This window comes from Mytilus galloprovincialis, chromosome 10, assembly GCF_965363235.1.
Source record: "Mytilus galloprovincialis chromosome 10, xbMytGall1.hap1.1, whole genome shotgun sequence".
Taxonomy (NCBI): domain Eukaryota; kingdom Metazoa; phylum Mollusca; class Bivalvia; order Mytilida; family Mytilidae; genus Mytilus; species Mytilus galloprovincialis.
The window spans coordinates 46,068,772-46,093,690 of record NC_134847.1 but is presented as its reverse complement, the minus strand read 5'-3'; the positions used below and the strand labels follow the sequence as shown (position 1 = coordinate 46,093,690).

Here is a 24,919-nt window from a genome sequence, read left to right as displayed (position 1 = left end):
CCTTGGCAAATGAATAGCAGTATAAATAAATTACCTTGTAAATAAATTACTTTATAATATAAATGTATAACCCTGTATAACCCAACCCTTTAAATTAATTACTTTGTTTAAGTGAATTACCTTGTAAATGATAGTTTGTGGTGATAGATTACAGAAGTAAAATCTCAATCCACGTTCAGGTATCTGATGAGTACTATACTTGTAAATCATTTACTTTGTAAATGATAGTTTGTGGTAATAGATTACAGAAGTAGAATCTCAATCCACGTTCAGGTATCTGATGAGTACAATTACCTTGTAAATGATAGTTTGTGGTGATAGATTACAGAAGTAAAATCTCAATCCACGTTCAGGTATCTGATGAGTACTATACTTGTAAATCATTTACTTTGTAAATGATAGTTTGTGGTGATAGATTACAGAAGTAGAATCTCAATCCACGTTCAGGTATCTGATGAGTACAATTACCTTGTAAATGATAGTTTGTGGTGATAGATTACAGAAGTAAAATCTCAATCCACGTTCAGGTATCTGATGAGTACTATACTTGTAAATCATTTACTTTGTAAATGATAGTTTGTGGTGATAGATTACAGAAGTAGAATCTCAATCCACGTTCAGGTATCTGATGAGTACAATTACCTTGTAAATGATAGTTTGTGGAGATAGATTACAGAAGTAAAATCTCAATCCATGTTCTGGTATCTGATGAGTACTATACTTGTAAATGAATTACCTTATAGATGATAGTTTGTGGAGATAGATTACAGAAGTAGAATCTCAATCCACATTCTGGTATCTGATGAGTACTATACTTGTAAATGAATTACCTTGTAAATGATAGTTTGTGGAGATAGATTACAGAAGTAGAATCTCAATCCACATTCTGGTATCTGATGAGTACTATACTTGTAAATGAATTACCTTGTAAATGATAGTTTGTGGAGATAGATTACAGAATTACCTTGTAAATGATAGTTTGTGGAGATAGATTAACAGAAGTAGAATCTCAATCCACATTCTGGTATCTGATGAGTACTATACTTGTAAATGAATTTCCTTGTAAATGATAGTTTGTGGTGAAAGATTACATAAGTAGAATCTCAATCCACGTTCTGGTATCTGATGAGTACTATACTTGTAAATTAATTACCTTGTAAATGATAGTTTGTGGAAATAGATTACAGAATTACCTTGTAAATTATAGTTTGTGGAGATAGATTACAGAAGTAGAATCTCAATCCACGTTCAGGTATCTGATGAGTACTATACTTCCTCAGTAGGTACACCTGTAAATACACAGAAAAATATTATTTGATCAGTAAGAAGAGACATGCATAATGTAAACCAACTTAATTGGCGGAGACTTTAATTCGCTTTTACCCCTTATCAGCCAATTTCGCTGTGATTAAATTGCATGATTTTCAAGTTTGACTGATGAAGGTTAATAAGGAAAGATCTATGTTTATCATATTCACAGTAATTTATATTTGAGTTATTTTTCTACTCATGAAAGTCTCAAAATTAAAACTTTCACAAAAATAAGTTGATTTACAGTAATCTTTGAGGCAATATGGAGTTATTCACAACTTGATATCATTTTTGACAATTAAAGTCTCACTCCATGAGGAAATTGAAAATATATTATCAAGATGTTTTGTGTAAATTACATTTATTGTTACAGAAAACTTAATTTACATATAGTTTACTCATAATTCAAAAATAAATTCATACCTGTCTTTCAAATTCTTTTGGATCCTCTTTACCAGTGACAAAAACCTGAAAAAGAAAGATGTTTTAGTTTTCCATTCTCTAGTAGGATAGTAAAGCCATCAAACAGCATTCATAACAAATAGTCCTCATCAAATCAAATTAATATAAACTTTGGTTTTCTATAATTCTTTTTTAAATAATACGTGTTTGTCTCACAACATTAAATAATACACTGATGTGCATACATAAGTTTTAATAAGTTTCAATTTTTGAATGTGACCTACATTACATTGCTAGCAATATATAACAATTCTTACTCAATATTGGAGTGTTTGTATTTTTCATGTCACAGGGTGTTTGCTGGTGTTGATGTTTTTATGTTGTGGTTTTAGTAAATCGTATATACTTTATTAAACAACATATAAAAAGATTTCCAGCGACTCAAATTAAGCCAGAGTTACTTCCCTTTTATCAGAATGATGGAATGTTTAACTTAAGGGTGCAAATTCTTTCATAAATAAGCCAAATTCAACCTGTACTGACCACAATAGTTTAGAAAAAAGACTTTTCAAAACAATTTTCATTTCTTTAAGCCTTTGTCAATTTTAAGTAGGGATCTCCAGTCAGATGTGTGTGTATTGCCTGTTTCAATTTGGTTAAACAAATAAGACATCAACATCTCCAAAATGGTGGCTAAGAGAATTATATCAAACTCAAATTATCTCTTTTGAAACCTATCTATAAATGTTCACATTTGGGCATAATCAATATTTAGGATATGTAAACACAAAAATCTGTTTTTTTTTTTCATATTGCTAGGCAACATGATAATATATCCATGTATATTTTCTATCATTTCTAAAACACCTTCACCAAATTATATTGGACAATGATTTTACACACACACAGTGAAGGACAGACAGACAAGGTAACAAAACCACAGACTTTGTGTTTGTTATTAACAAATTAAAACCTTTTTTTTACATAGACAGTGGATTCACTTATTTTCATGGGTACTAATTTTCGTGGATGAAGGAAACCTTACATTTTCATGGATATTTATTTTCGTGGTTTTGCGGAAGTTTGCATTTATGCCTACAAGAATTTGGTTGTTTCTTAGACATTGAATTTCATGGGTCATCTGTACCCTCAAAATCCACGAAAATTGGTATCCAACAAATAATAATGAATCTACAGTATATGTTTAAGTCATTCATGGTGAATTTGAAACTAAATATAAAATGATGCTGTATCTAACCCAGAATAAGTGTGTAGAGCTTAGATTAATGATATGCATTGCATGATGTCAAATAGAAGAAAAGTTAGTGCAATATATATACTGATCCTCATTCAGATATTTTTATGCCTAAAAGTAAGGTAAGTGAAAGACAAAATTACATACTGTTTAGGCTGTTTCTCATTTGAATTGTTTTACATTTGTCTTTTCTCTGCTTTTCATATCTGTCTATGTGGTACGACTTTGCTCATTGTTGAAGACTGTATGGTGACATACAGTTGTTAATTTCTGTGTCATTTGGTCCCTTGTTGAGAGTTGTCTCATTGGTAAACATACCACATCTTCTTATTTCTATATTTACAAAATGATTGACAGATGAAATGAACAAGAATGTGTCCATAGTACACGAATGCCCCACTCACACTATCATTTTCTATGTTCAGTGGACCGTGAAATTGGGGTCAAAACTTTAATTTGGAATTAAAATTAGAAAGATCATATCATAGGGAACATGTGTACTAAGTTTCAAGTTGATGTAACTTTAACTTCATCAAAAACTACCTTGACCAAAAACTTTAACCTGAACTTCGCACTATCATTTTCTATGTTCAGTGGACCATGAAATTGGGGTCAAAACTATAATTTGGCATTAAAATTAGAAAGATCATATCATGGGGAACAAGTGTACTAAGTTTCAAGTTGATTGGACTTCAACTTCTTCAAAAACTACCTTGACCAAAAACTTTAACCTGAAGCGGACGGACGAACGGAGGCACAGACAGACGGACGGACGAATGGAGGCACAGACCAGAAAACATAATGCCCCTCTACTATCGTAGGTGGGGCATAAAAATGATAATTTAGTTTTGACAACTTTATAATATTTTCTTTGAAATGATTGGTTAACAATTATAAATATACATTAATTTACTATGCCAGTTTTTTTAATTTAAAAAGTATTACAACAGGTTTTATAATAGTAATGATTTATTCATCAAAATTGAAGAGCGACCTTGATCTGGCTGTCTTTTTAGTAAATGTTTTGCTTCTAAAACATACAATTGCCTTTTACTACCTTTTTATTCTCAAATTTGAATTTCACTGAATGAGGATTGCAGCAACATTTATATCATTATGTTTCCATTTTAAATAAATCTATTATGTTTTTTTCTCTTCAAAATGTAAATCTGTTTTAAGTGTTTATGTGTATTTAATACAAAGTCCTTGTTTATACATTTATGCTGCAATAGAAAAGTATGGTCATTATTCATTTACTTAGTAAACACTTATTTCTGAGTTGCCTCCCTTCCTTGGAACTCTTCACCGCCAGATATGATGGCTGGCTACTCCTACAAAGAAACTTTTCATGTGCTAAGGGCATATCTCAACAAAAATGAACATGTAGAACACAATTATCAGATAGCAGTACATAATAACTTCAATAAAACACTTTAAATGTGTGAAATATGGACATTTAATAAGGATGCTCATATTTTCAAATCAGTAGATGAAAACTATATCGTAGATGATTGTTGCATTTTGCATAGTAAACAATTTTTAGCTTTAATTTGCATCAAATAAGACAACAACTGGTTCCTTGCATATGCAAGGGCAATGGAAGGAATTCAATTTCTGTAAATTGTTTCTAGATATTCTTAAAAGATTGAAACTGTGCAATGTCTTTTTCACTACAAAACATTGCTCGTTCAAATATTTTCATTTAAAATAAGTTTAAAGAGAAAATAGTGTTCTTTCCATAGCTCTTCCTGGACAGGGATCAAGTTGCCAATACTTCAAAGAAAATAATTTGGTTATCCTAATATTTTAGAATCAAGTCCATTTCAGATAGATGGATTTTCCTTTTATATCAGCATACTTAATGTCCAAATTATTAACAATAAACAGATCCAGAATATATTTTGTACTTTCAGAATAACAGAAAAACATCAATATAATCTATTGTTAACAGTAATGATTAATAAAAGAAGAATTCAATAACACAATTTAGACCACAAGATTGCTTTCATAATTAAACAAGTTCATGTCAGAAGTATTCGAAATATTTCAAAAATCCAATGGAAAACAGCCTGAATATTTTCTTTACTGGAATAAATAAAATTAATTTTTCCCTTATAATTTGGAAATATTGTTACACATGTTAATACAGAAAAAAAAAATCATTTGCAGATAAAAAAAATGGAGGTTACACAACTCAGAAACAGTGTGCTCTAGTAGTAACTTTCTAAAGTTTTAGTCTAGTTATTTTTATGTAATAGTGGATTGAACATCATTGATATGTTTGCAGTGGAAAATTTATATCACCTATGTATAACATTAAAATCATGACTGCAACAGCTTGTATGTTTAATTTACTTTGTACATTCTTCATAGGGATACAACATATTTTATTGAGATTTAAGGCAGATAAGGGCAAAGTGGAAAGCTTATGAATACAAGGTTTCTTTTAACATACAATATTATGATACAAATTAATGCAAGTTTTGCTAACTAATAGGAATAAAAAGTTATGAAAAAATTAAAACTTTAGATGTTGAGGTAAATGAAGATGCTAAATGCAGTTTTATGAAAATGAAATGAATGAACATACAAATTATTTTAATGGTCCATGTATTATACTTTAGATATAAATCTGGAGTATTAACATGAGGTCAAGAGTTCAAAACATTAACAAGTGTATCATTTTTCAGACAGACATATATTGTTCATAATTAACCAAATGGTGTTGACACATCATTGTATCATGTTTAAGTTACAAAAGGGACCTACATGTAATTGTTAAACAGAACCTGACCAGGAGAGCATGATAATTGATAGTTTAGTCTTAGATCCATGATTTTTTTTATTAGTGGCTTTGAACTAGCTGTCAAATAACTGCGAGTACTCTCAGATCTGTTCATTGTGTCTTTTTGTATCAGGATGTATCAGTACCCGGCCACGTCCACTTGTCTTTTTGTCCATCTGATGAGTGAAGCCTTTTTCAACTGATTTTTATAGTTCGTTCTTATGTTGTACTGTTGTACTGTTATACCACTGTCCCAGGTTAGGGGAGGGTTGGGATCCCGCTAACATGTTTAACCCTGCCACATTATTCATGTATGTGCCTGTCCCAAGTCAGGAGCCTGTAATTCAGTGGTTGTCGTTTGTTTATGTGTTACATATTTGTTTTTCGTCCATTTTTTTATATGGGTATACATTTACAATTAATTCTCCATAGGCCGTAATGGTAACGTTTTCCTCCGTTGCTCAGTCCATATCGTTTACTTGAACATGTATGATGGCTCATATCGAAGCTGATACATTTATACATGTCTGGTTAAATTTTCGGGGTGGCAAGTGAGATTACTTTTTTCGCAAATTGCTGGACCCCGGAAGATGGTGAAAAATGTCACTCTCCTCATGAAATAATCCCAAAATTCTGATCATAAAATTCAATAAAAAAATTGTCCTTTCTAATAATTTATTTCAGGTCAAATCTACATCTTTCTTTTCTCATCACATCAGCTCTATAAAACAGTTCTTATTGTTCATTTATGTCCATTTTTAAAATCACAGCATCCACAATTGTATTGCGGACTAATATTTTTTTTTAATTACGTCATCTGAGTTCCTCATCTCAAGGTCTATTAGGGATCCTGACCCATATTGAAATCAATACTTCTGATTTTTCCAAATATTTTTATGTGATCTTCATCGGTATAACATTCTGAATAAATCTGTGTATTTTTGTCCATTTCTGAAAAAAAATAAAGTTGTTTTAGCACTATAAGGCAATGACACTTTCGTCGCTATATTCATTTATTTTGAATACAATGTGTATGTATAATTAATTTCTTCCAGAATACATTCACTAGTCAAAACAAGGACAAAACTTCTGATTATAACCTTTAATTACAACACACAGACCCTGTTAAAGCATTCTATAAAATTTTCTTGTGTCTTAAAGTGCATTTTGGCAGAGAAATTATGCAAAAATGAAGATTTTATAAAAAAAACCAACACCAAAATAATTATTCTTACTAGTGGAAATCTTGTATTTAAAACTGTGGAAAGCACTCTAAACTACTGGGAAAGTCATCCTTATCATATAATTAGAGTGCAATATAGTGCAAATTTTCAAAACTTGTCCTTTCACATAATTCTATTTGAGAAAAAATGTTTTTAACATGTATTTCAGTGAAAACCTTTTATCAGTGAGAAATCCACATGAGGTTTTAAAGGAAACATTGTGACATCACATGTATTATGGCGTCATTAAATAACGACAGATCAAAATAGTGCTAAATATAGTTTGCAGTGTTACGTGAGAAACAGTTGCCGCAAGATTTAACTCGAAATATTGAGTCGAAACGATCTGTAACTAAGCCTTTCCATTCGATATCAAGACCATAGCAACAGTTTTCATATTTGCATATTTTTAACATACCGACTGTAATTTCAATTGCATAAATACCATAAATAAACAATTTAGAGCTTGCCTAACAAAACAAAATGCTTACCAGTTATTCAGGACTTTTTAAAACCTCTAGTTTGCCATCTCAGGTTAAAAAGTAATGATATGTCTGGAACTGAAATAAGACAAAAAAAAATTACTCAGGCTGTGTTATCATTTGATTTAAATACATAAGTATTATTGAGAGAGAAAAATCTATTTCTTGAAAGTTTAATTACAAAGAAAGACAAATGCTTCTCCCTTGTGGCTTAGTAACCTTCATTTAAACCTTTTATATTAGAAGCAATGGGTAGTAGCTTACTAGCTTAATAGTTGAATCGGTGCAGAAATATTGTTTTCAAAAAGGTTTGACCCTCCCCCTTTTTCACTGAGAAATGACAATATCTTTTGTTTTGCTCAAGTGCATTAAAAATAATAATTCATGATTTTCTTAAAACATGTACATGTGTTTTCTGTTTTTTTGCATATATCTACTGACCAGGGGTCAAATCATTGGATAAAAGCACATGCGATGATGTATCTCACTTTACTCGTATGAAGTGTGTTATCTCCCATGATTATCAGGTATTCCTGTAGACCGAAGTGATAATTACATAACAAAGACTATATTGTGTCATGTTTACTTACAATTTAATAATATTTAAAAGTTATTTCTTGCCTTTTTCAATATAGTAAACAAATTCCTTTCGGATATCGCGGAAGTAAACAAAGTTATGATTGTGCCTAAAAAAAGTGTTCAGCCCCGTGCCAGTAATGCATTTTAAAAGCGAAAATTTCATTGAGTTTTTGCTGATCTTTATCAATAATATTTATCTTAAACCATTTATAATAACTAGGTATAAATAAAAAACTACTAACCATCATTTTCGGTGGTGTACAAGGTGAAATCATCCATAAATCAGCCTGAAAACTTCTGGAATTAAGCTTCTAATTTGGGTATACATTTACAATTAATTCTCCATAGGCCGTAATGGTAACGTTTTCCTCCGTTGCTCAGTCCATATCGTTTACTTGAACATGTATGATGGCTCATATCGAAGCTGATACATTTATACATGTCTGGTTAAATTTTCGGGGTGGCAAGTGAGATTACTTTTTTCGCAAATTGCTGGACCCCGGAAGATGGTGAAAAATGTCACTCTCCTCATGAAATAATCCCAAAATTCTGATCATAAAATTCAATAAAAAAATTGTCCTTTCTAATAATTTATTTCAGGTCAAATCTACATCTTTCTTTTCTCATCACATCAGCTCTATAAAACAGTTCTTATTGTTCATTTATGTCCATTTTTAAAATCACAGCATCCACAATTGTATGGCGGACTAATATTTTTTTTTAATTACGTCATCTGAGTTCCTCATCTCAAGGTCTATTAGGGATCCTGACCCATATAAATAAGGCCGTTAGTTTTCTCGTTTGAATTGTTTGACATTGTCTTATTGGGGCCTTTTATAGCTGACTATGCGGTATGGGCTTTGCTCATTGTTGAAGGCCATACAGTGACCTATAGTTGTTAATGTCTGTGGTCTTTTGGTGGTCTTTTAGTCTCTTGTGGACAGTTTTCTCATTGGCAATCATACCACATCTTCTTTTTTATATGAACTTCAAAACTGACCAAAACCAAATATCATTGACCAACGTTGACCAATCATGTAAAGATACTGAGAAATCCTCATAACTTATTCTGACCTCTAGGTATGAAAATTAGGTCAAGGTTGTATGACAAGGTGTCATATTACACCAATAATATTTTGTTAATCTTAGGTGAAAGTTTGTCTTAAAAAGTTATATATGTTTTAGGAATTTTCTACATCACGAGGCTAAAGAATGCAGACAGACATGATATAGACAGTCATTCATACCTGCCAACACACCATTTCTATGAGGAAGACATCCTCTTTTTCCCCTTAAAAAACCTGGATATCTCCCCCTATGGACATGCTTTATTTGAGTGAGATAGAAAAATATAGCCCTTGGCAATAAATCTGCCTTTCATCACAGGAGTTGTTGAAATAGTCTTTTCTGTTATTGACTTTTCCCTGTTATGTTAAAATACTGCTTATTTGCATAGTAAAAAGTCTTCCAAGGCCATCAATAATGTTTTTATAACTAATTAAATCTAGGGATAGATAATTGAATTGTATATGTTTCTCTTTGCAAAAATACAAAATTTAGAATGAAAATGTTATCTATTATGCATAATTCCCCCCCCCTCCAACCCCCTTAGTGGAGATGGAAAGGGTTGGCAGTACATTTAAAATGAGTATGGGATATTACTGTATCAGTATAGGGACTCAATCAAACAAAACTTGCATAAATAATCCCATACTTTTGTCTGGAAAAGTTTTAACTTGGTAATAATTTATGCCTCTTTCATTTTTTTAACAAACTATTAAACTACATTAAGATTATTTTGGTCATGATTTCAACATGATCTAATGCATGTACACAGATCGTGTATTTAAAGTTTACATGTAATATTTCTCTAAAACCAGGTATTTTATAATCAATAAAACTTTGAACAATACCACAATGTTTAAGGTATAAAATATTCATGTTAGCATTCAATAATTCAGACAGGACGAAGATCAAAGGCTCTTTTAACCTTATACAATGATTGTTAATTTGGTTATAATTGTGACCTACAAATATCTTTTAAAGGGCAAACAAATATTTAAAGTTTTTGAATGATGTTATTTTAACTTTATAAACATGAAATGGATATGGGGACACTAAATTTGTATGCTATATCTATGATCTACAAGTTCAATGTGAAGGTTTATGCAAAAGTGCAAATTTTGGATACACCTGAATTATTCATTGATAAACTGAGTGATAAACAAATTCAAAGCCTAATAATGTGTTGCATGTAGGTAAACCGACCGTGCAAGGGCTGTGTAGCCAGTCAAGGTCGTTAAAAACTTCCATCATGTAGCTAAATAACAAGCAATGTACTTTTCAAATCTTCATGCCTACTTGTGATGTTTAATATCTAAGAATTTTGAAATTGAAACAATAGGTATAAACTTTATTCAATTTTTTTTTTAGTTCAAATATTCATTTCAGTAAGAAAATAATCTTCAGGTTTTCTGTTTTCCATTTGAAAATGGTATCATTTATTCAAGGTTGTTTTTTAACCTAGTCTATATATCCTACAAAGTTGCTTCAGTAAAATGTCTATCTTTTTTTTAACACTGGCTATTGATAATGAACACCTATAACCAAAGCTTTTTCATCCATAACAATCAATGCTTTGTTTAATAGATGCACCATTTCTTCATTGTAAAGAGATTTGAATCGCTCACCATAATACTGAATCATGCTAGATGCCCAAATATGAGACAAAGTTTAATTCATAAATATCAATCAAAATGAAATCCGAAGGACAGACTAAAATGTCTTGCCTGCTTTATTGACTATCTATATAATTGAATGATATGTTGACATTATTGGAGATAAAAGGCCTGTCTGCATGACTGCATCTATAGTGAAAATCTAAAATTAGGTAAAGGTCAGATAAATATATACATGTGTACCCTAAAATTGATATTTATACACCAAATATAGTTGACCTCCTTAATACTACTTGTACATGATAAAATTGATCAGATAATAATGAAAATTTGGTCAAACACTGGTAAAAACTGAAAGCTGGACATGGCCACCGAACAATGATTTTATACACCTGAAATTTATCATAGAAATTGAGAAAACAAAATAAGCTCAAAATAAAAGTTGACCATTCAATTTTTAACTCAGAAATATTAGACATATTACAGTGATTCCATAGACCAACTTCTAAACAAAAATGACATAAATTTAACACTAACATAAATAAGTGTTCATGAGGTCATAGTTGACATAATTTTTATGCCAGAATATAGTTAATGACAAAAAGACATTTGCACTCATAATAGGAGGATCTGTATTTTAAACCTTCTAGAGTTTGTTTCACAAAATAACTTACGACTAAGATTGATTGTAAGTGATGAACAATTCAGCATAGATCAATCTTAGTCCTTTTTTTTTGTGAAAAAGACTCCTGAAATGCAAAGCTTTAAATCACTTTCTATGTTTGCCCCTGCCATATTAGAATTTCATAAAAGACAAAAAACTAAACAAGCCATTGCTTATGACAAATACCAAGTGATGGCTTCAATCAAATGTCCTTAATAATGATAAGTCCTAAAACATCATCTTACTCAAAAATTTAAATTAAGTTCATATTAGAACTGACATAACATCTTTTTTTAAATTATCTTTGCATTTAACTTTTTCTTAAATTCACACTATTTGTTAATTCTATTGTTGTATATTTACCTGTAATATTAATGGTTCTGTGGTCTGAGCAATACTCCCAATAGCAGATCTATCCACTGGTGGGCTTCTCCATCCTATTACCTACATTGTCAATTTATATTAACAAATGATTAATGTGAATAATAATTAACGGTGAATTGTTGATTGTATTCCTTTTAGTTCTGTTTATTGTTTCAAATAGAGGATATATTTTTCAATATAAATGTAGTATTTGTAATGCTTGTTTATTTCAGTCTACACTGTTTTCCCCAAGATTAGTAAAATTTTATTTGGACTAGTAAGTATTTGAAAAAAATTATTCAGACACATGAGAAAAATCTCAGAATATAGGTGTTGGGACTAGTAGTTTAAAAAGTTTTAAGTGCAGAAAATTTTCACTTTCAGAATGTATCTATATTATCCTAATAGCATGATGGCTTTCAAATAGCACTGTTTCCTTTAAATTATAGCTCCACATTTGTAATACATGTACTGTCAATTCAGAAAATACTGCGTGCATTTATTATAGTGATTATTGAAGAAAGGACAATAATGCGAGATTAATTATTATTGCAATTTAATAAATATCGGCATACTGTTATATGTATTTGATATTAGAATGCAAGGTCTTATAATTGCAATACTCGACCAGTCCCATTGTTGGCATCAATAAAAACCTTGCAGTAATTTCTGACAGTACAATCTTTTATCAAATCTATTGAGATAGCACCATCATGTCCTTGATGCGATAAGTCCTTGGGGTGAACACTCGAGAAAATTGAATGATCAAAAATTGATGTATCACACCTTTCAGATGAGAATCAACAGTGACAGTGTGCGTCTATTTACAATATTTGTTATTTAGCCAGACTGTACTTGTTGTACACTGAAATTCATCTTTTTTCTAAATTAAATATGTTTTTATATTGTTTGAAGGCAGATTTTTAATGGTTTCTGTATTTGTTTGTGTACTGCTTTCTTAAAAGATTTGGACTTTGATATTTGTGCATTAGAAAACTTTAGGTTGACCTCTAGAACTTTAGGTTGACCTCTAGAACTTTAGATTGACCTCTAGAACTTTAGGTTGACTCTAGAACTTTAGGTTGACCTCTAGAACTCTCAATTATTTGTGTCATTGCTTTGCTGTTTCATTGAATTATACCTCATGATCATATCCCTTTTTTATTAATATTTAGTTCAATATTAATCCAATTAAGCTATTAACATGGACCCGTTGTATTCCACAGAGCACTAAATTACATGAACATTTCATCAATGGCAAAAAAAAACTCTACAAGAAATTTACAAAGACTTATCTTTCTGAAAAAAGACGAAACTAATGAAAAGTCACAACTAAATCAAATTCAAAGCCACAAAAAAATATTCTTAAACCAAGAAAAAAAATTTATACCTTCAATTCAAAGTTCTCGGCAAATTTCACAAAAATAGATTTGATTTCTGGACCTTTATCCTTGTCTATAAACATCATTCCTGTGGCATAGCTCCCAGCTTCTGGTAACTCAATACTCTGTTCTGATCTGTAAATATATGTTAAATTAATTGGATTTTTAAGGCACTGTCAACATCCTAGGATAAATTGTAGTGGGCTGTTTTTATTGGTGGGGGAAACCAGAGTACATTGAGAGAAACTGGCTTTCCCCTTCAGATGTTCAATTAAGATGTGAGAGAAAATGTACAAATTTCAGTTGTATTATTATCACATATTCCTACACATGTGTAAGCAAAAAAACCCAGAATTATGAGTACATGTTATGATGAACTACACTATGTATATGTTTATTTGATGCAGTCAGTTAAACCCCTACCCCTTTAAAATGTTGGGTTTACGTTATACTATATTTTTTTCTACTCTTTTTTTGCAGGTTTATACACTTTTTGTTATGTCCATGGTCTAGCCATCAAGCAACACAGAGTAAACCTTTAAGTTGTCCTAGAATATCTTGTACATGTATCATCATTTGAATATGATAAGTACAAGTGCCTACTTCAAAACCAAGTCTCATTTGCATGCACCAACTGTATTTTCCATTTTATTTTCTATAATTACTTGAGTTCCTTAGCATAGAGGTCATGGGGTATGGCTGTGATGACACCGGCGCCATCTCCAGTATCGTTGTCACACCCACAGGCTCCCCTGTGCTCCATACGCTGAAGCATAATCTGGGCATCTCGTAATATCTGAAAATGAAAACAAATACTTAATCAATAAAGCTCATCAAATAAGTTTATTTCTATCTTATATTAAATCTATATTGTGTAGAGATGTGCTGGAATATCTCCACTGTCTATAACTAGTTTCCAATTGCAATAGAATCAAAGAAACATTTCTGATCAATATAACTATAATCAATTCTAATGGCTAATGGGATGAAAATTTACTCATTCCACTCCAAGTTTTTTTCCTAAAAATGTAATCTTCCTTGCCTAGAAGCCAAACTCAGGTATTAATTCATAATTTTTCAAAGCTGACCAGTGAATTCGGTAATCTGGAACTGTATAAGACGATGTCCATTTGGTGATTTTTTACTTAAATATGCTTTAAGTTGGGATTTGAAAATATTCAAAAGAGAATTTTAGACAAGGTCTTTTAAAACTATTAAAAATAAAATTACACTGAGGCAAACTTAAGTTAGAGAAGCAAAACAAAAAATTCAGCAATGTTTCCATTTGCAAAGGGGCACAACTCTCTACGGTTAAAGTGATGCCACCAAAATTCAACTTTGATTTGTGTTTTGGGGTAATAAGCATTTTCATAAAGTTTCCAACTTTGCAACGTATGGATTTATGGATGTAGGGACGGACAAGGGTAAAACCTAATGCCTCCTCTTGCACAGCGAGCATAAAAATGAATGGGGCTAATATGCAAGTTTTTAAATTCAGAAGTGCCTATGAATTATCCATAGGGGTTACAAAATATTATTAAGGAAAAGTAGAAAACTTTCCTAACCCATTAATATGATTTAAACCTAAATGACTCTGTAAACACTATCTTCAGCAAACCTTTCAATTAAACATGTAACTTAGCAAGGCAAAGTATTGATTTCACTAGCTTTAAAGTCAATGAAGCATGAAATGTAGCTAGATGGAGCACTATTAGTAGAAGTTTGCCTGTCATATATTTGCACTTCAAGATTGATCCTCATAAAATAACAGATTACATAATATAAAATTTCTATCTGAGAGTTCTTATTAAAATGCTCAGAAAAGACTAAGTACTTTAAATTTTTTTGTAGTGTCAGTAATAGTTATACACCGAGGGAAAAGTGTGTCTGGATAAAAATAGAAACTATGAAGTATAACAATAGAACTGGGGTGTAACCCAAAATACCCTTCCATAACAATACTGATTCATATGCATTGATATGCATGCAATACTAACTAAAAAAATTATCTGAAAATGTTAAATTGCTCAGAAAAGATCTAAAATCAAAACTAAGTACTTTAAAAAATATTGCAGTGTCAGCAAAAATACCCTTTCATAACAATACATTTATGTGCATGTAATACTAACATGACCATAGCATGCCATATTTCTGAACTTTTCAAATCACTTCCATGTTTATAAATACATGTAAACATACTCTATGACCATTTATAGATGAAGGAAGAAATAGGTTATCATATTGAGTAAAAGTAGGTATGTCATTCACACAACTGGCAGTTTACCTACATACCTGATTAATTTAAGTGATATCATTATCAATTGTAACAATGTACATGTATCTGTGCTTCACTAGGTACAGAAAGAGCACTCTTAGAGTGCATTTGTTTCTAACACGAAATTTTGTCATCGATGACTATCGTTTAGTAAACGTTAAGCTGCTAGAAACAAATACATCGTTTAATAAACTTTAACGACCCCACGTAGTCAGACAGAAATAGATTACATTCACGCACAGTAAACAAACAGGTAAAAGTGCGTGAAATAAATAACCAGGACTTTGCGAAAACAACACGTGCTCGTAATTATTTAAACGACAGATGCAGAAACAAATTTATCGTTTACATGTCTCAACGATAAACGATCAACGACTACGCGAATATTTTGCGCGTACATCATTTATGTGAACGATGTCAACGTTGACCAAAAAATGTAAGAAACAAATGGATTAAACGACTACGCGCGTAATCGTTTACATCGTTTATGTTAAAAACAAATGCGCTCTTAATATAAATCAGTTTGTTTTGTCTTTAAACATTTTTATCTGTACAACACATCTTTTGTGTGTTAGTTGTTATATAAATTCCTCATAATTGGGATTATGCACACATCACACTTTGATCAAAAGTGGTGGAAGAATTGGTATTAGCAGAATGCCAAAATCAATCTTGTATAAAAATTGGAAGTGCATATTTGTTATATGTCCTTAAGTCATCTTTGTGTTTGAGAATCCATTCAATGCTCTATGAGTTGCAGCCTCATTCTCGCATCTTCAATCAATAAAATTTGACAGGCACGTAATAGCACAATAGTGCTGAAAGTGATGATTAACACCAATCAATCAATCAATCAATGAATTATGGCCTTAACCCCCATAATCATTCCAAACCTTCCTTTTTTTTGGTAAGGAACCTTGTGGTACAATTTCAAAGAGATCCATACACATGTACACTAGTTATTGACCTTGAACAAGAAAAATGCTTGTTTTAGAATTCTTTCTCATCCCCTTCTTCCTAAACACATTTTTGTGGTCGTATATATAAAAATAGTTGATTTTCAAGAAGTATTCATGGAAGGGTGGTAAATTATTTTTTCAGGTTTTTAAAATTTGGAGCAACGATTCTAAGGAACTATGCACAAATTTGATGTGGCCTTATTTTTCAACTTAACAAACTTCTTCATGTGGCCTTATCCTTTACATAACATGAAATGAAAGAAGGTAAACAACTCCAGGCTACCGCTAAGTGAACTTCTATTTATCTTTGTGAGAATACTTGTTTTCTACAACAAATATACATTTTTTCATGTTTATAAGTGGTTATTGCACCTAATGTTATGAACCTACATGTACCTGTACCACTGACCTAGCTTCAAATGAAAATAGCTTCATAGAATACTCGTTTACCTATCATTCAATCTACAAAGTCTTGTTGATAACTTTAATTTGAGAGAGGATTCCTACTCTAAATTTAGTGAATCAGAATAAAATTGACTCTCCAGTGAAATTCAGCATTAATCATGTAAATAAAAGATTTATTCAAGAAAAAAATAAGAGAACTTTTTTAATGAACGAAGTTTGAAGGTAATTAAGGGGAATAACTCTTGAACAGTAAATTTCAAAACCATTAAAATTTATTTTGACCTGTAATATTGTATTACGAAAAATCCAAAATCTATAGAAATTTCAAAAGATTTGGTCAACTGGTATATACTTAAATTATGGATAAAGGACAGAGGGAGTTGCTATTGGATGAAGGCACTTACAAATATGTGCATCACAATAGATATGTGTGTGGGGGGAGGGGTATCACAATATGAGTGTGGAGCAATATTTTTTTTCACATACTGCTACGGATGATACTTTACTAGTGAACTCTATTTGACCTTCAATAGAGCAAAGGAGGTTCAACACTAAAATCTGAGAAACTTCGATTTATGAATTACCGGTAATGGTAATGATCCCAATAACTCTGTCAGTTATTAAATCTATTAATGTAAAGCCACCAGAGAACAAAGTCATTCTATCTTTCTTTCTATATCTATCAATGTTATTTCATTTAGTCAGTGAAGCAAAAATCAATACATGTACATTATTTTTATACTAATTATAGAAGACTTGTTTCATCTATCCTGAGTGGGACAAAACACGTTCCTTAATAGTCTTAGAACCAATGATAAAAAAGTTCTACAAATTCATTTTAGAAAGAAGCTATTATTGATTGTGGAAAGGCATTAAAACTCCTCCACATACTTGTATATCTACGTCAGAATTGGTATTTATGTTTTATATCAAGTATTGATTATATATAGAATTTGATAATAAAGTGATTTTCTTTCACTTTATAATCAAATTTTAGCATGTTTAGTAAATGTATTATGTAACATTTTAAAATTAAATCTTTCTTGCTTCATAATATTACTGTCCCTCAACCAGTTCTACTTGCTACCAGGCAGTGCAATGATACTAAGGATGACTAGAAAGTCTAGATTGAAAATACAGCTATTTCAAAAATCACACCTCTTTAGGGAGATATGTATTAAATATTCATCATGTTCATAGATATTTGTTTTGTTTAGGTACTGGTTTTCAGATATGATCTCTATGTTTCATCTCATACAAGTAATTTGGAAATGTTACCAGTATAAAAACAGATGGATAGCGGCAAAATTGAATTTTCAGGAAGACCCAGAGTGAAGGGAGGGGTAGTACAGAATTTTAATATAAGTTTAACCTCTTACAAATTTGGGGCATACAAATACTGAAAATATGCTGCACAGCCCTTTTTTTTTTACTTTTGAATAAAAGAGTGTCTAAGTGCATATCAACTTTCCATTCTAGGATATTTTTTTTAAGAAACTTCATTGTAAAAGTTGCACAGTTTTTGCCATAAAGGGAGTTCCTATGTGAAATTAGATTGTCTTTATTTACAGAAGTGCAACCTCCATCTTCACATTTTTTCAATCTGGTAGTAATGATAAAGTATGATGTCTCTTATTCATCTGTGAAGATATTCATTATGACTTCAATTAGACTAGAAGTAATACACATTATTGCCATCATGTTATACAACATTTCAAACAGAACCTGATGAACACATGGTACTGCCTTTTTTCACAAATGTTTTATCAACTATTTGAAAATGAAGTCTTTTAATGATTTAATTTAATGATATCTTATCAGTACTGACTGCATGAGAAAATTACATTCACCACATCATGTGTATTAACACCAGATATCTGTAACATGTGTAACTTTTACTGATATATTTAATTCACTTGAATAAACTCAATAAATACAATGATAACTTTGTGACAAAGTAACAGATGAGAAAGCTTATGCATTCAAATTTTAAATTAGTAAATAACCATTTCATTGTTTTCCCCTTAAAAATGTGTACCCTTTTCACAATGGAAAATATGAACTCTTGATGCATAACATATCCTAAAAAAAAATGTTAAGATACACTCTGCTTTATTTCTTAGGTTTTAAGAACTAATACTCCCCACCTCTTCTGTTCAAAAATTCTAAACATTACCTGCCTGACGTTCAAATTGGTTAGGGGCAAAAATAAGTCAGTCAGGTAACCAGAAATAAAGGTATACTTTTTTTAACATGAGTATCACTTTAGTTAACAGCTATATTCATAACTTAAGTAATATCATATCTGTCAACTTGTTTTCCACGTAATTACTTATTGTCAGAAGCTGAATGACATATGATATTTCTTTTCTTAACTATGACTTATACAGATTTATCACTTTTCTAAATACATGTACCTATGTAATCTGTAATTCCCCACTATAAAAACTTAGCTTTGGCCAAAAAAAAAAGTATGTGTGTTTACTGTACCCCTACCTACCCTGATTTTTAACCCCTAACCTAAAGGGTTTTTTTCCATTTTTGATTAAGCACTGTTTATAAAGTCACAATGTTGCTCCCATAGACACAATGTATAAGAAAAAAAAAAGAAAAAAATACCTACATGTACCCTTTTTTTTTCAGCATGTGACAGTAAACACACATACTTTTTTGTTTGGCCTTAAAAGTCAAGTGTAAATATGTCTAGCACTTAAAGGTAACTTAAATTACAAAGAAGGAAATAAAGAATTTATCTGACACAACTATTAAGTAAATATCCTTCTTAAGATTAGGATTAATTAATCTTAAAAAACAACAAACCTAGTGTGTCCACATCTGTAACCTACATGTATCAGGGTTTAAATTAGCAGGGAATCAAACGGCCCCTAAATATCATAGGGAACATGTGTTCTTAGTTTCAAATTGATTGTATTTCAACTTATTTAAAACTTCTATGACGAAAAACTTTAACCTGAAGCAGGACAGACAGACAGACAAATGAATGGACGGACAGACTGAAAAACATAATGCCCATAAATGGGTCCTTAAAACAGATTTTTCTAGCATGCTTTGTTTTACTGGTATGATTCAAGAAACCTATAACAGTGACGTATAGATGTATATATCTACACTATCATGTCAATCGCACAGAGTTTTTCATTTGGCATCTCTTTTTCAACTAAAAGGTTCTGCTACATTGTCATTCTTTTGGAAGTCTGTTTGTTTTCTTGGTTTATGAATGTCATAACAGAACATGAAATGAAATATTTATACCATCTTTGGCAATAAGTTGCACTCTCAACATTCACTCTTTCATGTTAAATGTGCATTTTATGACTTGAAATGTAATTATAGGACTATTGATCATTCCTCAGGTCAAAAAAGTAAAATATGACCTTATGGCTTGAACATTTCATATATTACCAGCTTAATTTTTCAAAATGTATCATCATTATAGGCCTTTTATATTTGAAAAAGAATGTGTTTATAGAACACAGATGCCCCTGGCATCTGCACTACCATTTTCTATGTTCAGTGGACACCCTTTTTTACTGATAATCTTTTCAGTGGCGGATCCAGGTGGGGGGTTCAGGGGGTTGTAAGTCCCCCTATTTTTTTATGATCAATGCATTTGAATGGGGACATAAAATTGGAACACCCCACCCCCTTTATCCTGGGTCGGGAACCCCTTTTAAAAATGGCTGGATGCGCCCCTGCCATTCTACCAAAAACATAGGACTACTACAACACCAAATGTTCAAATTTGTTTTCTATAAGTTAACCAGCATTTCAAATTTTAATTAAAATCTAACATTTGTTGAATGTCAAATATATTGCATAATAGTTTTCTTCTAAAGTCACCTTGTAAATCTGTATAATCCAAGTAAAAAGCTCAAATTGAATTCAAAAAATCAATATCTATTGGTAAAACAAGTTTTGTAAAGCAAGTTGCAAACATTCAAAGTTTAAAAACAAAATGTCAAAAAAGAGAAATAGAAAGGAATTATGATTCATCTTTTATGAACTAACACCTTAATTATATAAAATGTTAGACATACACTAATGTACACTATGCACTAAGATCTTATACACCATGTACATATATATCTTGTATTTATTTATCACTAATCTTTTACATGTACAATACTGTGGTAACTGGGTTGTGTACTGTGGTTAACTAGATATTCATATTCTTGTGATATTTTCCAAAAATCATGCGAAATATTTAAAAGTCCAGTGACAAATATAAGTATGAAAAGTATGCATATAAGGACAAGGCGAAGCCTACCATACGAGGGCTGTATAGCCAGTCACGGTCTTTAAAAACTTCGATCATCATATAAGGACAAGAACATATGATGTGAATATTGTTTTTTATTAGGGGATCTATCATAATAAGCAGCAGATAACCAGAAATCAGAAAGAGGCTGAGCAAAGGGACATTCAATAAATCTTTAATCTGATGCTTTAACCCTTGTACAAATCGGCGTACAGTGACCTATAGTTGTTAATGTCTGTGTCATTTTTGTCTCTTGTGGACAGTTGTCTCATTGGCAATCATACCACATCTTCTTTTTTATATTTACATACAAAATGTATATACAAATGTACATGTAAGAAGTGAAGATTAGTCTTTTCAATTTCGATGATCTTTCCTTACCTTATGTGACTTGACTCCATCTATACTGACAATATATCCTACACCACATGCATCACTTTCATATTCTGGATTATACAGTCCCTGGGCTTGTGGAATTCCAGGAATATCACCCGGTACTGCTGGCATTCTGAATAGCTATGGCCTTGTTAAATGCAGAGAAAAATCAGTCTTCAGTTAATTAATCTGAAAAAAAAAATTTGTTCAACTATAACGCCATTGGAAATTGAAGTTCCAAATGTTGATTTCCCCTTTAATACCCAAGAAAATTTTACAGGGATGGCAGACAGTGATTTTTTTTTATTGTTGTTGCGAAAAATAACACAAGGTTCATGCAATTTTGCTCTTAGTACAGAGTTTTTTTCCTTAAATCACAAATATTTATTAAACTCTAGCAAAAAACTTGTTTGGCAATATATCTTGATCTACATTTGTGATATACCGGTAAGCTATTTTCAACTTTAAGAAGGATAAATGAAATGTTCTATAATACATAATTAGACAATATTAAACTACAGCATTAGCATCATTGATTATAGCTGAAAAAGAAACCTGCTGGTTTATTGTCAGCTGTTTAAAATAAGAAAAGAAGGTTGACACAAAGGTAAAACAGACCCGGCTGCAGGGTGAGGGAAAACCATTCTATAATAGTAATAACACTTGTTGTTAAACAAATGTTATTAAAGAGAAAATAAACTTTCTATTTGTTTTACAGTTAGAGAAAATCCATTTTTTTTTTACAAATATCAGAACTTGATTTATACATGTACAGAATATGTGTCACAGCAGACCATGTTCTATTCGTAGGTATCCTGTATCACATCCTCTCTATGTTTATATGGTACATTGAACTGAACATTAAATTCATCACTGGATTTTCAAAATAGTATTGATGCCACCAGTAATGTGACAGTTAATACATTAAAATAATAGCATCTGTACATGGAGTGTTGTTTGTTTAACAGGAACTGTTTACCCTTTCTAAGACTGTTGTTTTGTTTCATGATAATTTTTAGTTTTCTTTTGCAAAAAAATCAATTTAGGCAAACTAAAGTTAGAGAACAGATACCAATGTAGAATACCAACCAACAATGTACTAACTGACAAGGGTAAACTAAATTCACCCTCCATTACAGCAGGGGCATAAAAATAATAAATGATATGTTGACTTTATTAATTTATATTTTACAAAGATTGTACTTACATAAATAAGTGGGAATAATTTTGTTGATTTTTAATAGGGAATCACTGAAGCATGAATAGAACCCCCTTCCCCCCTTAGGTCAGTCAGTCGGCCCCCCTTATACATTGTACATTTATACAAAGTTCTGGATCAGTAACCGACTTGCATACAAATAAATAAATAAAAATAATGTTTGAATGACTATTGAGGCGGGGATGTGCAACGAAATTGTTTTCTTTAGTATATGTAGATAAATTTTACATTGCCAGCCCCAGAATGGTTGAGCTAAGGAAGTAAATGCAACATACATGTATTGTCCTTTGACAATTGTGTATTTCCATTTGTGTTGTCTACATGCAATTTCATTTAGGTACATGTATAAACCACATCTAGTTGTTTTTATTTATTATGATTCCTTATACTTTTCTATGTTGACAATCGTTGTTGCCAGTTGTTAAAAACAGGGACAGTCTATACTTATACACAAAACTGTCTGGTAAAATTAGCAAGTTCATTTTTTGCAAATTTATAAGTTATCTCCCTTATTGTGCTTTTTTTATGAAGACGTCTGCAAATAAGGAAATGTTTGATCAAGGGTTTATTATTTTACTTGCAAAATCTAAATAAAACAGTTACTGAATTAAATACAATTCATTTAAACACTGGCTGTTCTCCGTCATATGCACTGCTGCGCAGGTAGAAATGTGAATGTGTCTTATAACAAATTTAAACTGTCAAATGCACACATTGCATAAACACCAGACGCTGCATCATGTTCTATAAAATATCAATTAGCAGGTGCGCGGTAATTATAATGAAAATACTGAGAAATATTTACCAAACTTTTCCGTCTGTTATCTTGTCGCTGTCGTAAAATTTGATACTGTCTGCTTCCCAAAATTGTATTAATAATAAGATTATATGTTTTCCTTAACCAATTTTTAACGGTCTTTCCGGAACTCACCGGTTTTTTCCACTAACTAGAATGGTAAGAAACGGCATGTGAAGAGAGCATGATACAGCGACATTTGATTGGTTGTTCAAGTTATTCACTAGTTCACGGTTGAGACATTTGATTGTTTGTAAATATAAATTTGGTGAATTCCATCTAGTTTCAATTTAGGATTTTGTTTTCTGACAGATTTGTTTATCGTGTTAAAACCGGCAGTGGATTACAAGATATTTATGTAAACAAAAAAAATTGACAAATATTTTTTTTTATGAATGAGCTGGGAACAGTATATCTAACATAATATAATATATATGTTCCTGGAATGAGCTAGTAATAGTATTATACTCTTGACCCCAATATCCCACATAGTGAAATTACTATAATTATAGACGTCACAATAGACAATAGACAATATTTTATTGGCACAAACGCATTTACAATAAATGGTAATGACCGAATGGATAAAAATTTGCTATACATGGTAGTAAAATACAAACAATTATATATATGGATTGAATAAACGATTAAAGGTATAATGAAAATCTATTACAATAGATTACTTCTTGCATTTAAACAATTTGTTACGAAAGAGGATATTATATACACATACACATATATGTCTCAGTGGCGGATCCAGGAGGGGGGGGTCCGGGGGTTGGAACCCCCCTTTTTTGGCCGATCAATGCATTTGAATGGGTACATATAGTTGGAACCCCCCCTTTTTGTCCTGGGTTGGGAACCCCCCCCCTTTTTTTTTAAATGGCTGGATCCGCCACTGTGTCTACTTTAACACTGTATTGTAATAGTTGCTTTGACCTTATCAGTATTGCAAGTTATATCATATTTAAGCAGAGACATATATATGTCTCTGATTTAAGTGATCTTAAGTCTTTCTCCTTTTATCTTTGAGTATGGGACCACTGTCTGGGAGTCGTTACATTTCGGTAGCTATGTTCTATTTCTTTCATAAGAATAAGAATATTTTATTATTCCAATCAAGGGCCCTTGATGGGCAGCATAGCATGTACACATAGAACAATACATCATGATTTGTAACAGAAAAACATTTTTACATAATAAAATGAAACATTAAAAAAGTTCAGATAGGTGTTATTATCTTCATTCTATAAAAATCAATTACATTTAGTTAATAGGCAGGATGAGAACCATAAAATCATTACAATTATCATTGTTATTACATACATTAATTAACATTTCGTCTAACATCTAGACATGTAATAATATAGCTCCCTAAATATTTAAGTACAGACAAATTTTCATTAGTAAATAACCAAACAAATTTTGCCTCATTTGAAAGATGTATAAAATTAGGACAAATACAGTTGATCTCCTTGAAAAATATC

At 31.2% G+C, this 24,919-nt stretch overlaps 1 protein-coding gene and 1 long non-coding RNA gene across 2 annotated transcripts in view; both read right to left on the bottom strand.

Annotated features, from left to right (window-relative positions):
• The window catches only part of LOC143047651 (uncharacterized), a 68,475-nt gene extending 44,887 nt beyond the window's left edge, over positions 1 to 23,588 (bottom strand). Inside the window, exons 1-7 of the mRNA XM_076220836.1 lie at positions 23,442 to 23,588; positions 21,424 to 21,606; positions 13,790 to 13,920; positions 13,133 to 13,259; positions 11,743 to 11,823; positions 1,735 to 1,779; positions 1,194 to 1,289 (exon numbers count right to left, since the gene is read on the bottom strand). Coding sequence (XP_076076951.1) covers positions 1,194 to 1,289; positions 1,735 to 1,779; positions 11,743 to 11,823; positions 13,133 to 13,259; positions 13,790 to 13,920; positions 21,424 to 21,549 — 606 coding nt within the window. The 5' untranslated portion in view covers positions 21,550 to 21,606; positions 23,442 to 23,588. The remainder of the gene's footprint in view (positions 1 to 1,193; positions 1,290 to 1,734; positions 1,780 to 11,742; positions 11,824 to 13,132; positions 13,260 to 13,789; positions 13,921 to 21,423; positions 21,607 to 23,441) is intronic.
• On the bottom strand, positions 6,412 to 8,803 carry LOC143047652 (uncharacterized). The gene is made up of 3 exons (XR_012969623.1): positions 8,280 to 8,803; positions 7,468 to 7,536; positions 6,412 to 6,704 (listed from the first exon to the last, which is right to left on the bottom strand). It is a non-coding gene; the product is annotated as an uncharacterized LOC143047652 (long non-coding RNA).
• Positions 23,589 to 24,919: the final 1,331 nt, after the last annotated feature.